This window comes from Anguilla anguilla, chromosome 6 (genome assembly GCF_013347855.1).
Source record: "Anguilla anguilla isolate fAngAng1 chromosome 6, fAngAng1.pri, whole genome shotgun sequence".
Taxonomy (NCBI): domain Eukaryota; kingdom Metazoa; phylum Chordata; class Actinopteri; order Anguilliformes; family Anguillidae; genus Anguilla; species Anguilla anguilla.
This window is the reverse complement of record NC_049206.1, coordinates 48,620,741-48,635,859: the sequence shown is the minus strand read 5'-3', so window position 1 is coordinate 48,635,859 and position 15,119 is coordinate 48,620,741. Positions and strand designations below refer to the sequence as shown.

At 41.2% G+C, this 15,119-nt stretch overlaps 2 protein-coding genes across 2 annotated transcripts; both read right to left on the bottom strand.

The window, feature by feature from the left end:
* Window positions 1–348: 348 nt before the first annotated feature.
* LOC118230530 (peptidase M20 domain-containing protein 2-like) lies at window positions 349–7,758 on the bottom strand. The gene is made up of 7 exons (XM_035423628.1): window positions 6,978–7,758; window positions 4,837–4,985; window positions 3,170–3,312; window positions 2,470–2,624; window positions 2,087–2,222; window positions 1,293–1,400; window positions 349–830 (listed from the first exon to the last, which is right to left on the bottom strand). Exons 1-7 carry the CDS (start codon window positions 7,401–7,403, stop codon window positions 622–624), a joined length of 1,326 nt encoding a protein of 441 aa, XP_035279519.1. The 5' UTR covers window positions 7,404–7,758; the 3' UTR covers window positions 349–621.
* A 2,717-nt stretch (window positions 7,759–10,475) lies between these two features.
* pnrc1 (proline-rich nuclear receptor coactivator 1) lies at window positions 10,476–14,207 on the bottom strand. The gene is made up of 2 exons (XM_035423341.1): window positions 13,084–14,207; window positions 10,476–12,051 (listed from the first exon to the last, which is right to left on the bottom strand). Exons 1-2 carry the CDS (start codon window positions 13,456–13,458, stop codon window positions 11,578–11,580), a joined length of 849 nt encoding a protein of 282 aa, XP_035279232.1. The 5' UTR covers window positions 13,459–14,207; the 3' UTR covers window positions 10,476–11,577.
* Window positions 14,208–15,119: the final 912 nt, after the last annotated feature.

Genomic DNA, 15,119 nt, shown 5'->3' with positions numbered 1-15,119 from the left:
AAGATAACAGCAATAGGCTACATTTTCACAGATGAAAATGGCTCTGAAAAACAACAACAGAAGAAAGGGCACAGATCAGTTGTAAAAGTACTAAACTTCTTCAATCACAGTGCCAGTGCCAGTACCGTATACTACATATGATAATTTGGTTTTCAAACCTCACTGAGCTGCCTGGCAAGTATACCTGCAGAGCTGCAACAGATATGGAAGGACAGAAATACAGAGGTCGGAATTAAATGAACATTTGTCCTTAATTTTAGAGATACGGCGATATATCGGCCAATGATCGGCATCTGCTGATTAACTAGCAATTTGCACCACCCCATATAATCGGAAATCAGTATCGGCCAGAAAATTTCATTCATTTCGGTGCATCCCTACTTAATTTTCACACAAAATTCAAAGCGTAGTGTTGATTTTTTTTTTTTGTCACATTTTGCCGATTTTGCAGAAGTTGGCACTGAAAAGGAGTAGGGCCTGCACGTGCTTGCGAGCGAATCTGGTTGTGAGGACAGAGTGGTCTTACTGAGAATGGAACGAGCCGAGGGGCGGGGGGTGTGCATGTGGAGTGCCGTGGCGGACGGTGCCGCTGCCGCTGCCGCTGCCACTGCCGCTGCCGCTTCAGCGCAGCCCGGCCGCCCCCCCGCAGTGCTTCGGCTGGGGGCCTTCTCCGCTCTCCCTCCTCTTCCTCTCCCTCTCCTCCTTCAGCACAGCCTCGCTGAACTCCTCCCGAACCCGCTGCAGCATTCCGGGGCAGAACAGCACGTCCAGGGCGGTCATGGCCAGGGCCTTGGCCGTCCGCAGGGTGTAGAACTGGGCATTCTCAGCTCCTGCAGCATTTAGGAAACACCACCTTTAACATCTACGAGTCGCCACCTCAGAGGACAAACTTTACAAGGAAAAAACACGGAACACTTTCAAAGAGTAAGGCCGTGAAATGTGTTTTGATTGGTCAATTCTACATAAAGTTGCCATGTACTATAGGCCAGCGCTACTGAACTCCAAGTCCTGCGGGCCATAGTGTCCTCACAAATGTGCTCCAACCATGCACTACACCATACGATCTCATTAATCTACCTCCCTGGTTCAGGAAGTAAGCTGGTGGTGTAGTATACAGTTGAAGCAAATACCTGCAAATATTGCAGCATGCAGGACCTGAAGTTGAGTAACCCTCCTATAGACTATGGTTCCTATTTTTTTGGATGAAAGACTACACCCTTTAGAGAGCTTATTGGTTATGCCAGTGGAGTTTGGCAGAAAAACGGACGCATCTGTTCTGTGTCTAAACATACCAGCTGCAACAGTATACTCCTCAGTGTGATTCAGGGCCTCAGAGCCAATGTAGAAGTAGGGGTGGATCCCAGGAACGACATAAGTCACATTTCCAAAATCGGTGGAGCCTGCGGGAGATCGCACAAGATTTTAGCTGTCACTCTACTCAGCTTTTGTCTTAAAAAAGAAAGCAACCTGAAAGCAAAAACATAACATGAGAAAATGACTCCATCCTCGTGGCTGGTTGTATTCAGACATTTTAAAGGATGTGCACTGTTCATGCCTGAGGGATACAGCATCCCCGTGGGTTCCCTTTTCATTACACCTAACACCAGTTCCTCTTACAATCAGTCTCTTTTCCATTGAAATAACATGAACTAACTGCTCAGGCAGACACTGCAGTAAAATATGCTTGCCTTGCAGTGAACGCGTCACAGCCAGGAAGCTTGCACCAGACACAGTCCCAGGGATTTGTCTCACAATAGCTAGAGTATCCACTGAGACATTTCAGGCTGCAGCCTCTCTTTCCATTTTGGCTGCGGCTGCTGAAAATGTCCATATGTGACCCGAGTGCGCACGGGAAGGCAAAGCGCCCCCTCATGGCAGCATGTTGTAACCACTGACCTAAATATTTCCTTGCAGCAGGTGCAAGCTGTGCACCAATTACCACGTGTTCTCTCGTGCCAGTGCAACTCATCTGAAACTCGAGACCGATGGCCCTGCAGTAGTACTGTAAACACATTTTTCAAATGGTTGTATCCGCTTTCTTGTTGTCGTACGAGCGGGGAAGAAGCGCCCGACGGTTTCCTCTTACCTGAGGACATCGTCAACACCTCCGGGTCTGTGGTGAAGTCAATACCCAGGGCCTCTCCGTTCTTCTGGTACAGCCCGTCCAGGGTGGTGTTACGGAGGATATTATGGTACTCGTGCTTGGCATACTGCATCTCCACCTACAGAAAGCAGCGGAGAAGAAGAGGAACGGCTTTATTTTTTATAGCTCACCTCGTTTTGCTGAATTTGTTGACTGGTCAATGGTCATTCATGGGGGATATACCATGTATACCACGTATGTATATTTCTAAAAAGTGGTAAAACTGCATATTACATACCGAATACACATATGTGTATAGTATTACCAGTGGTCACGAGATTATAATATTGTGATTTTATATTTTCCATCCAGCACTTCAGGCATACCTGGCAACCAGTTGCCATGGCGGCAGATCTGAAGCACATCTCTGCCTTGGTTCTGATGACTGGCAGGTCGTAACGCTTGGGGGCGCGAAGGTAGAACTCCAGCTCAGAGTAGGCTGGGATGATGTTGGGCTTTACCCCACCATGCTTAATGATACCTACAGTACAGAATCACATGGGAGAGCTCTTGGATTTCTGGTATTTATACGTGTATATGCTTATATATTTTGACATTTGTTAAGTTAAATACTTTTTTCAGAGAAAAACAAAGTAAGTGTTAGGGATGAGGCAAGATTAGCACTATGCTTAGGAGCTTGGGAAAGGGTTAGTTTAGCACAAGGGTTAGTCTTTGATGTTGAACAGTCCAATGTGGTTTTTAATGCGTAATGACTCCCAAACAGGTTAATTTGATGCACTAATGTGTGACTTCCAAACAGGTAAGTTTGTAGCAAAGTCCACTGTACTGCACAATGGAAAACACGTTATCATTACATTACATTTATTTGGCTGACGCTTTTATCCACAGCGACGCGCAATAAGTGCATACCAAAGGTCAGCGGAACAACTGCGAAGCACAGGTTCGATAAGGTACAAGATCGAATCTGAATTAATCATTACCACAGTTTAATCGCCTTAAAATACTGTTTCAGTGCTGCAGCGAGCTCGTGCCAACTCTACGCTGCCCAGCTGGTGATGGCCTCACCGTGGAGCCTCCAGTCGGGCTTCAGCTGCTGCCTGAGCACAGAGAGGTTGTTGTAAGCCAGGACAGCTGCGTCCAGCGCGTTGACCCCCTCCCAGGGGTAGGCGGCGGCGTGCGAGGCCTTCCCGTGGTACTTCACCGTCACGCTGAAAATAAAACAGGGGAGGGGGGCGGTGCCCCGACGCTGCGGGGTTATTCTGAGACAGGTTACTCCGGACTCCTCGAGCCTCGCAAACACACGGCCATAAACGCCAATACGTGTCGAGCCCTCGCCGATGATTAGCTCACTGGGCAGCTCCCCTTACTCTGTCAGAGCGCTATGTTTGGACTCAACCCACACTTCTCCTAAATTTGACTTGAAATGAAATTAGCGTGAAAGCTTTTCTATACAATCAAAGCCCGGCAAGTTAGTTTTGGTCACTGTTGAAGTCCTCAAACTGTGATTGTTGATTGAATCCAGGCCTTATTGGTGGGGTAGGTTTAAAGCCATTAAAACTGAAAACCTTTACTTGTTATACTTGTGGAATTTTGTCACCTAGAATAATGAGACATATTAAACAGGCAACAAATAATATGGGCCCAAATCATTCTACAGCAGTGGTCTCCAACCCTGGTCCTGGAGAGCTACAGGGTCTGCTGGTTTTCATAGTGACTCTGCACTTCATGAATCAATTAGAGCAGATGATTCCGCAGTTAACTCAACTCACCTGGTGTCTTGGGTCTCAATTGGGTGCTGATTTTAAGGTGAAAACAAAAACCAGCAGACCCTGTAGCTCTCCAGGACCAGGGATGGAGACCACTGTTCTACAGAGTTGCACATTAACAGATGATCAATGATACTCTGGAATTTCCTATCATTTTAAAAACTTGTCAAATCCATCTGTCATCTGCATACTTACACCTTAAAACTGCAAACTATTTTCTAGAATAATTTGCAACCATGTAAATGAGGATTTTGTTTTCAAAGTCCAAGCCATTTTGTGTTCATCCGGAAAAGATTTGCCCATTATCAATCCATTCTCAGATTGTCACAGGCAGAGGGAAGTGGTACCTTCCACAAGCAAGTTGCTCAAATAGACTGGTATAAACTTAGAACTGTAATTGTTAAGGCAGTAATACAGTATGAATGGAGCTCATAGTTTCTGTCTATGAATGGCTCTTTGACTTCAGAATGTTCTAGATGATATGTTGCCTCCACCTATGGCTGCATTTCAAGCAAACAGACCAATAATCCTGTTCTCTAAAAATAAACCCATCAGTGTAGCACTGGGATACTCTGGACTGGTGTACATGGTGTTATAGCAACACTGTTACCAGGGTCATGTCTATGCTGAGCTGTGTGGAGCAATTTATGCTTTTACTATTGCACCAGCTGGGTGCAAGTATTGCCAGCAGCAAGCAAATGACATGAATTCAGAATTTAACCAACTTTGCTTTTAACAAAAACTTGAAAATAAATTTAGCATAGCTTACTCTGTTCACTTGGGTTCTTCCCAAGAACAATAAATAAGCCAGTATTCTTTGTTTTCCATTTTATAAAACATGGCCAGAATCATCTGTTACATTTTTATTACATTTCTACATACACTTAAATCCCTGAGTATGTTTAATATATCCCAAGTTCAAAGTGGAAGCCAATATTTGTGATCAGTGTGATGATGCACACTTACTCGTGCTCAGCCACATCAGGGAGGTAAGGGGCATCCTCCTGGGAAGGGTGGGCCATGAACACCACGTCCATTCCCTCGAAGGCCCTAGCCTGAATCAAGTCGATCTTGCCCCCGCCGACCTCCTCTGCGGGGGTTCCCAGCACCGTCACCTAGAGAAAGAAGACAGGAGGGCGTTCAGTCACTTAGGTATGGGGAGGCTCGCTCTTCGAATGCCGTGCCCCTCTAAAGTAGTCTCTTTATGAACTTCTACTGAGAGCTACAGTATAGAAGTCATTACTGCATACATGCTGTCTCTATATACATACAGGTCCTAGCCACTCCAGGAAGAATGTCCATTCTCCTCATTAAAAAGTTAACATTAGACTTAGAGAATGAGACATTTCGATGGTCATAGATTCAAATCCGCTGCGGTCTTAATGAAGTCCCAAAATCTGAATTTCTTCCTTAGTAATATCCTACTGTGTGACTAGATAGTGTAAGATGTACTTTATGTTACTAAGTAACGTGCAGGACAAATTACAAATACCTATAATGTTTGCTTTGAAGTTGCGAGGTTGTGCACCTCTCCATGGACGTGACGCAGCAGAAAATGAATGCGCACTCAAAATCTTAAGTCAGCCACACAAATCCTGTTTGTGTTCCTGTTCCACTAAAGCACACATCCCTTCCAAAAGTGGTTTCAATGTCATTACATACATATTGACACATATATATGTAGTTAATAAGTTATTTTATATGTAACTTAATATATATAACCCACGGTTGTAACTACCAGTACTCCTGTTTGTAGCTACAATGATGTGTATTGTTTACTATATCAAACAGTATGTTGGTTAGTTCTGATACATACTGTATGATGTCAGTACAGACGTGATCATAACAGCCCTCAATTACAGTTTTGAGGGAAAGACTGCACATCACTGTAATCTAAGTCTAACCTCAGGTAACATAAATTTTACAGTGAAACCATCAATGAGAAACCTGATGTCTGGGATGACATCATTCCCAACTGACTTTTAACGTATTTATTCTTTTGAAAGAAACAATCGACAGAAAAATGTGCTTAAAAATCACTTACATTGCAATTAATGCATTTTATATTTACTGCCAGTACTGATGCTGCCAAGATCAACTGTCACATTGCCTTAATGTAAAAGCAGTGATATGGAGAGTTGACAATAAATAAGTTGACCATGAATAAGACTGCAGTACTCTGCTCTAGACACTGTGACGTTTTCAGTATAAATGTTTTACAAGCTCTCCTACAATAATAACCACAGGGGTTTAACCTTTGAACAAATGCACAAAATGATAACTAGATTAGTGAGGTATGATGTAGAAGAATGACAAACAAACCAGTTGGCTGCACAAAATCTAACTACATTTTACCCGTTTGAAGGTACCACAATCCAAAAATATTATAACGCAAAAGCTCATTAGTCAAACCCTACTAACATACTCGCAATACGCTACAATGCAGTGTGTGCAGTACTATTATTTGTCTGCCCCCTCATTTTAAATTGACATCATATGAATGCAACAATCCGCTGTTCCAAACATGGAATGACGATGAAACAACTTTAAAAGAGCTCTCTATGTGATGGTGTTTTTGACTCTATAGACTGCTAAGATGCATGACAGAACCTTCACAGCGTTGCGCTTTAGGACTACAGCTGAAGGCAAGATGCCCCAACCCGATCGTCAGAAGCTTGCAGTCTTCCCCCTAGAGAAAAGCCTTGTTCAGGCAAATAAAAAGCTTGTTCAAGTCAAGATGAACAAAACAAAACTAGTTATATTGTGGCATGAATGGTTAATGTATAGCCTACTTAGCTTCTGTAATTTTGCAATTCAAAATAATACAAAATTCAATCCTGTGACTCAATCCACTTCAACGAAGGACAAAAGTGTGTTCTTTTAGGATTAAAAAGTATGCTCTCTGGAAAATAAGGAAAGTTCACTTAACAAATGCTATACGTAGATTTTCGATAGAAACGCTATACATGCAAATAAAGCCTTACTGTAACGTAACGCTTCAGGGAAAGAATTGGGCAGAAGAATTTAAAGATTACAACGTACTTTATGGTGTTATACAGGCTACTAGATACAATAATTAACTGGAAAAAATTGTCCACACATCTTACCTTGATGCGCACAGGACAATCCGATATACTTTCCAGCAAACCCTTCAGGCCGAGGGCTGCTGCAGCACCCACTTCTGCGATAAGGTTATGTCCGCATGCATGTCCAATTCCGGGCAATGCATCGTATTCACAAAGCATACCAACATTAACAATGACATCGCCCTCTTTGCCACCAACGGGTCCCCAAGTCGCCCGAAATGCTGTTTCCAGTTTGTAGTGACTCTCTACTGTCCATCCCTGTTCGTCAGTGAAGAAGCGTACAAGTCTGTCGTGTGACAGTTTTTCCTCATAAGCAAGCTCTGAACAGTTCCATATGTCTTTACTAAGAGCATTGAGCTTATCCTTGGCTTCGTCTATATAGCCACCGGCTTTTTGTTTCCACTGTCGTAGTTTTTCTTGAGATACGCCACTGAACTGTGCTGCCATGGTCAACAGTCAACCGCAGCGAAAGTGTTCGCAGTCGTAAATTACTAGAAGCAGTCTTTATCTGCGAGATTTCTTGACAGAAGCTGTTGATGTTAAGTTGTTATTTCTCACGTAAAGCAGTTAAATATCTACAAAGGGAAGCGTGCACGCAATATATCTTAGCTATACAATAGGAAATAATGTTTATGGTAAGGAGGAAATGTATATCTTGTTAAAAGTAGGTAGTCAATGAATGTCAGCAGTTATCTGTTTACAAAGGCATAAACTTCATCTTCCTAGGTGTTTCGCAAAGGATTCACTGGCTGTACCCTACGAAATACCGCGGTGCAATGCTTCCTGGAATGTGCACGGTCTGTATTTACGACCCCAACCACATGCTGCCATACGCAATGCAGTATGGTTAAGGGAGTTGACGACGTAAAGCAGCACTGCAGGAGTGTTACGTTCAGAACTACAAGTTCATGGAAGCCATTCTCGATATTTCTACTCGCGACTAGTTGAATGTATCTGTGAAGTTGCGCAAAGGTGTTTGTTTATTGTAGCTGCAATCTAATTCGGTACTGTGAAAAAAATATTAACGTTCCCAGAATTTGACGAACCTTCCTAAAAGAACGGGCGTATTTATGTATATAGCCAAGGACTATTTTGCACCACCTGAATTATACTCATAATAAATGTGTATAACTAATGCAACGGTTATTCCCCCCTTACTATCTACACGTCGTTCCACAGAACGTACTATACCGTCCTTTATTGACAATAATAATAATAATCGAAATGTTTTGCCTATATGGATTCGTACATGGAAAATGACATACAGCCAATGAAAGAATATTATGAATTTATAATCTTACCACTACACTATAGGATTGGTATACATTTTCAGCTTTCACACAAGGATCTTTTTCGGTCACATTTTTTCTCAGAATATCAGACCTGGATTTTAAGCCAAACCTTTATTGATCTTTTTGGGCATTACAGTCTTGGAGTTGTTTATTAATGCTGAATTAACCACTAAAAAGTGTCTATTTGTGTATGTGTGTGTGTGTGTGTGTGTTTTCCTGTTTTTTTTTTTTTAATGTTACATTATGGAAATATTTTACAAGAGTTTTTCTTTTCGGCATAATAAATATAATATATAATAAATGTAATACCAACATGAAAAATAAAACAATTAGCATTTGTGTTAAAGAAGTAATAAAACCATTACCTGTTCCTAAATGTATTTGTTCATACCTATACAACTGTGCAGTCTAACGTATCTTTTTTTTTTTAAATGTTATAATCAGCTTGAACATGTATTTCTTTATCCAGCAATTTTCTACATAACGTGATCATTTTCATGCAAATATAACCTTTTTTTGGCTCGTACACTTTACACAAATTATTGAAGGTCACATAAATGTAATTTGTACTTGTGGTCATGAAGATAACTGTTTTGAATACATTTATTCAGATGGATTATTAAATGGCTCTGAGAAATGACAACAGAAGAAAGGGCACAGATAATCTTTTAAAAAATAGTATTACATTTTTTTGAGCATATAGTTTCCATAATGTGTGCCAGTACTGTATGTATATGTATATATCAATGTATGTATGCATGTTTGGGTAAGCACCAGGGGATGCTGTTTTTCAATAATCTACCATAACCATGCAAACAGTGGCACTTCATTTCATGAAAACAAACAACTGTTTATGTTTACTTTGTTGAGCTTCATTGCACTGCATACATGAACTACACTGAGAAGGCATGGATAAATTTCGCTTAGCATTGCTTAGCGTACACACACACACACACACACACATATATATATATATATGTATATATGCAGTGAGCTCCATAATGTTTGGGACAAAAACATGTAGTTTCTTGATTTGGTTCTGTACTATGTTAGATTTGTAATCAAACAATTCACATACGGTTAAAGTGCAGATTCTCAGCTTTTATAAAGGTCATTGTTATACATTTTGGTTTCACCACATAGGCATTACATCACTTTTTATACGTCTTTTGCATGAGATGTACACCCTTCTGTGAATATTTTTAATCTGAACCAAATGTTTCCTCAGAAAGAAATACGATAGTTTCAAACACCTCCGGGTTTTGTAAACACGTTGCAAATTACTATTCTGTCCAGCAGGGGGCATTCGGGAGCTGTTTGTTTGAATTTTCCTTCAGTGATCAGACCAGGGTTTTGTGTTTTCCTGTCAATCAAAGACTTAAAAGAACACCCCAAAAACCAGCATACCTGACTGCAGGACTGTAGTTTGACACCTGTGGGCCAGATGCATACACTATAGTACCAGGGTAGCTCCTGTGCGTACTTCAAGAATTGCTACAAATGCACAATTTTCAAACAATACTACCAAATCTGGTTCCATGGGAGTACAGATGGTTATGTAATCATCCTTCAGAAATAAAATATCAGAAATAATGTTTACTTCAATATGAGTAGTGAACCCTTCAAACTATATGTTGAAATGATGAAAAACCAGTCGAAATGAACTAGAAGCAAGTCTGAATTCCGACAAATCATACCTGTTTGAGGTTGAGGAGTGACTTAATTTTTAAATATTTCTTAATATACAGTAAAATGTTGTAGGGCAAATCTTGCACCACAGACACACGGCTGGATGCCGTGCAACATTCCAAAAATATCTTATTCCTTAATTTCACAGTAAACCAATTGAAACTCTGGATCATACGTTTACAATGTAATGTTACTACAGTCACTGATATAGGACTGCAGACACCATGGGAGACTAAAATGTGGCCTTTGATACAACCACTTGCTCACATTACGCAGTTAAATATGCTGCAACAAGTACCTCCTTCCTCTTGACATATGGGTGTGTGTGTGTGTATATATATATAGAGAGAGAGAACGGTAGAGAGGGAATACATATGAATGTTAAAAGGAGATGCTGGGGAGGTGCGATAATTTAGGAGGTGCACGACTGCTATTTGGTGAGCAGAAATATCCTTTGTCTTCATTCATCTTTTTTTCATTTGTACAGACTTGAACGCTGAAACAAAATGAACATTTAAAGAAAAACAGACACAGCATGTTGGGGTGGTCAAATAGGTTTTAATTTCAATTTATTTGGGGGGTTTGTGTATATGCATACGTAATGCATCCACATGAACATACACAAACCACACAGCTTTCCAATTATTATATGGGATATAAGCATTCTTCTTTTAGAGATTTTTTTAAAACTGGAATGTTTAATAAAACCATTGTTGCAACAAAAGTTACTTATTTTTGGTACTGAATTATCTTTTCTCCATCTGCGCAGTTCAACTAGATGAAAAAATAGCTGCCTGTCTTTTTTATATTTGGTGGGGAGGGGGTGTTCAATATAAATGAGCCTCAGTCAATTTTAGAAAATACTTTTGTGGACACTGTTATTGATAACACTCTATTTGTCAAATTTCTCCTGTTATTACATGGATCTCACTGTTTTTTACATGGAAAAATAGCGCCAGTTTACAACAACAAAAAAATGTATAATAATTTAAAGATTTTTTTTTTCTCCAGGCAGTTTCATCCGTGATCAAGGATTCTTGATTTTTTTGAGACGTTCACATTGTCGCTTCAGCTTTTTGGACTCCCCTGAGACTGCCGCATGGAGCGTGGGGATTCACTGCAGTGCATTCAGGCGATAGCAGCCATTCATAGTGGCCCGGGGTTCACAAAACCACGGGGGCCACAATTTGCTGTAAGCTCTAAACTCAAGAACTTGTGTTGGTTTTCACTCATGTGCAAATGTGTAAGAAAGACAGCCGTTTCTTACTTTGTGCGCCCTGATGGGTATTGCTGTCTAGCGATGGAACAGTATATAAAGTGCACCAACTCATGGTGTACGTGTTTAGCTTCAGTAACAAAACTATACTTTTTGTTAAAATAACATGAAAAATATACACAAATATTACATGTTTTTACAATATTTACATTTCACACAAGTTCATTAAAAATTCATTTAAACGCACCAAGGCCGCTGTTCCGCACAAATGCATAAAAATCTAACTACAGTCCAAAAACGAAACTTTATGTTGCAACATGGTTTGTTTCCAGTCGTCTTCAATTGTTCTTCAGAGCCAATTTTCAACAAGATGTATTTTTTTTACCGATTCCAATTTTTTAACATATGACTTCCTAAACCGAATTCATGGCATTGCCTGGACCTTCAGCAGAGTCTTTAAATGGACAGTCATTTGCTCTCGACTGTTATCGGAATGTACGGGGGCTTTCTCTCCCATCCAATGGCTGGGCGGCTTTGGCAGAACACTGGGGGAAGGAGGTTCGCTGAACTTTGCTCCAGCGTAGGTCTTCTCGCCGTCTTTGAGGTTTTCTTCCGTAGGCTCGGCTGGGCTCACATTCACAATAGTGACACTGCCAGTCAGGTTCAAAGGCTTTTTTCCCCCTCTGCGGTAGAGCTCGAGGGGCGACGAAGGCTTCTGGCGGCAGCTGTTGTCGTTTCTCTTGCCTGATGGAACGCTACCAAGTGCATTACTGTGCTTGTTCTTCTGGCAGCGAACATTCAGGTTCTGGCCAGTATGTTCGTGCTTATTGAAGCTATGTAGGGGCTGGCCACCTGGCTGAGACGCCTTTTCACCTCTCCCAGTCTTTGTCTTCAGCAGCTGAAAAGAATCGAGAAAGAAAACGTAGAATTCAATTACTTTCACAGTTGCAATGATTGTATTTGTGACAAAGACGTTTTAGTATTGTAACACTGATTTCACCATAACAAATAACATGCTTGATCATGTAGTGCCATGAAACCTATTTGGAGAGTTCTGTGGATCTACATTTACTAAATGTTGCGTTTCTGGGCGCACCGGTCAGCTGTATGGTCTGTTATGCAAACACAGACGAATTGGCACGTAGCCATCGTCACTGAATGCCTTCATGAAGAACAGCCTCTTCCGCACGTTCGCCCAGGATAAACCAGCCTCCGAAAACACGCCTCCCTACTTTCTGCGCAGAAGACTGGTAGAACACCGCAGTATTTGCTGTTGCCAGGTGCAAAGCCCAAGTTCTATTGGTTCAGCCAGACGTCGTCATATTTTCCACCGTTGAGGCATACAAACTTGTCCAGTTTCCGCCTTCATCTGACGCTGGTATGCTAGCTAACCCAGTGCACTACATAATGTAGACTGTGATAACCACATTTGTTGACTGTGTTTATCAAATCTAACATAGCTAGTTAACTGGCGTTATTTCTTTAGTTTAACACTGCCTGATAGCTATAGCCAACTGACCCAATTCTCCTTTTCTGTGAGAACAGAAGCCCCAATTCGTTCTTCAATGTTTCATTTACCGTAATGTTGCTGAAGAATGTTTAGTTAACGTTCAGCTGGACGTATAAAATGTACGTGTACTTCCAATGTGCTAGATTTTATGCCAGAGAATGAAGATACAATTACAGAGCTGGATGTTACCTATATATTGGAAGGTAAACAGCTTGCTAACCAGATACGCTTACCGTCGGTGCGTTATTACGTAATTACACACCTTGTTGTCAAAACGCTAAGAAAAGCGAAATACAACCAATGACAAATCCACCCATCTATTCTCGTCGCTATCCACACAAAGTATATTTGTAGTATGCTAGCGTTACTTTAGTCGATTAATCGCCACGTTATATATTCAGAATATTTTGGGAAAATTACCTCTTTCTTGGCTCCCTGTTTGAGGTGGTGGAGTGTTAATACCGTGGTCTGTGAACGAGTAGCAGCAGTCTCTGCGCTTGACGATACAGGGGGTTTTGATCCGGCTACAACCGTGTTGTTGTTGATGTCTGTGAAGCGTGTGGGGTTGCTCCTTAGCACACCGGGGTGTTTTGGATGTTGCTGTGGGCAGTGATGGTGTCGCCCCTGCAAACCCGCTGGAGACGAACGGAATCTCCTGCCTCCTTTCTTCAGTAGAACTTGCCTTGTTTTGTTCAGACTGGCCCCTGCATGATGCGATGTCAAACCCGAGGGCTTGTTGTTCTTGATATTGTCGAGGTTTGATTCGATACGCTGAATGAGTGTTTCCCCAAGCATGACTGCAATGTCGTTATGAGAGAATAATACATTGACTAATGCGAAATGAAATTTAGTTAACTGGCTATCGTCACTTGACAATCGATAACCAAATTCAGGAGTCCCTTGCACCAGAGTTCACGTTAACGCAGCTAACCAAAAGCTGCGCAGTCTTCCAATCTTCTTTCAAGTTGGTCTACTTCGGGTGTCCAGAGATTCAGGTGTTACCGTCGGTTACTGGGAGAGTGATTCTCAAAGTTTTGAGATGGCGCAGGAAAGTGCATGAAAATGGCGCAGCAGCCACTTCCTGGTTGTGAGCAGAGGAGAAACACACGCCCCCAATTCCACACAAAGGGGAATGGAGAACGAGAAAATAGTTAGGAAATGATATTTCCTTTATCGTAATCCAGGTTTTATATTAATATTAATATCAAATAAAAAAAGCAAAAGTTAACTCGGTAGGTTATGTTGCGAAAGAAAGTTTTTTTCCCCCGAAACGTTGGCTGAAGATCTTTTTGCTAACGTTACTTGGCTAGCTAGTAATTTGTCGACGAAAAACAGATGTGTCTTGATTTATACTTCTTCAAATTTCCCCTCTTGTGGACTGTGTTCGTCAAAATTAATCTAAAAAAACACGATATTATATCCTTTCGAAGTTGGAATGGCCGTTTACTCTGCTTCTACTTCCCAGGCTGAAATAGATAAAATACCAAAGGAAATTGGTGAGCAGTCACAAAGACGACGGATTTGGTATCAAGAGCTCGAGAACGACTAAGCCAATCACAGTGTACAAGAAATTACGCGCCTCCCATATTTTGTAAACGTCATTAAATCTCCATACGTAAGGGTTAGGTACTTTCCAGACTTGGTACAGTATCGGTAAGAAAGAATTGTGCAATTGTCATCGACGTATAATGATGTAATATGTATATTACCCCAAAAGTTCCAATACAGACATGTTGTGTATGCTTAGACAAGTTTAGTACATGAGTATATCAGTTGTCCTGAACATATTTTCTGAGGGTATCATCATTCAACCAATTTCATATTACGCACACTCCTTTACGTTTTGTGTCGATGTGCAAAAACGTACGGTGACCGTTGCATTAGCCGCATACGCCCACATGTTGCCTTGACGTCTAATATTATTGTATTGCATTCACATATCCTACTGGGGATATGTCATATAATGTACAAGTTAACATTTTAGTAACCGGAAATTAGGAAATGTACAACACTGGGTGACGTAAACATTAAAAAAACAAGACCGAAGATAAAGTATACAGGACGTCCAACATTTTTGCCGTTCAATATTTCCTTCTCAAATTCGTAATGTTTTGTCTTGTTGCTGCCAATGTCCTCCTTGCTAACATTAGTATTCAGAGCACACAATGGATCTAGCAGCAGGGAGGTCATGCTGTTTCTGCATCTCTGTTCTTGCTCTGCTTGCCTGGTTGGATAAGGCAATGAAAATCTGCTAGGCAACAGCTGCTGTCTGTGTTGCTGGGGGAAAATCTCATCACATGAGTTAGTGTCCTTCCATGTGATTGGCTCACATGGTAGGATGCAAACAAAGATTTTTGTTATATTTATTTATTATTTTTATGTAACTTCAACAAACAAGAGATACAGCTGTCTTATATTGATGCTGCATATGTGTATACAATTTACATTCGTTTCAC

What these genes read in the sequence shown, in the direction of transcription:
- LOC118230530 (XM_035423628.1), bottom strand. Translation starts at nt 7,403, where the DNA reads ATGGCAGCACAGTTCAGTGGCGTATCTCAAGAAAAACTACGACAGTGG. An exon ending in ATTGTCCTGTGCGCATCAAG is followed by an intron (nt 4,986 to 6,977) that starts GTAAGATGTGTG and finishes TTCTTTCTCTAG; the next exon opens with GTGACGGTGCTGGGAACCCC. An exon ending in CCATGGCAACTGGTTGCCAG is followed by an intron (nt 2,223 to 2,469) that starts GTATGCCTGAAG and finishes TGCTTTCTGTAG; the next exon opens with GTGGAGATGCAGTATGCCAA.
- pnrc1 (XM_035423341.1), bottom strand. Translation starts at nt 13,458, where the DNA reads ATGCTTGGGGAAACACTCATTCAGCGTATCGAATCAAACCTCGACAAT. An exon ending in AACAGGGAGCCAAGAAAGAG is followed by an intron (nt 12,052 to 13,083) that starts GTAATTTTCCCA and finishes GATTCTTTTCAG; the next exon opens with CTGCTGAAGACAAAGACTGG.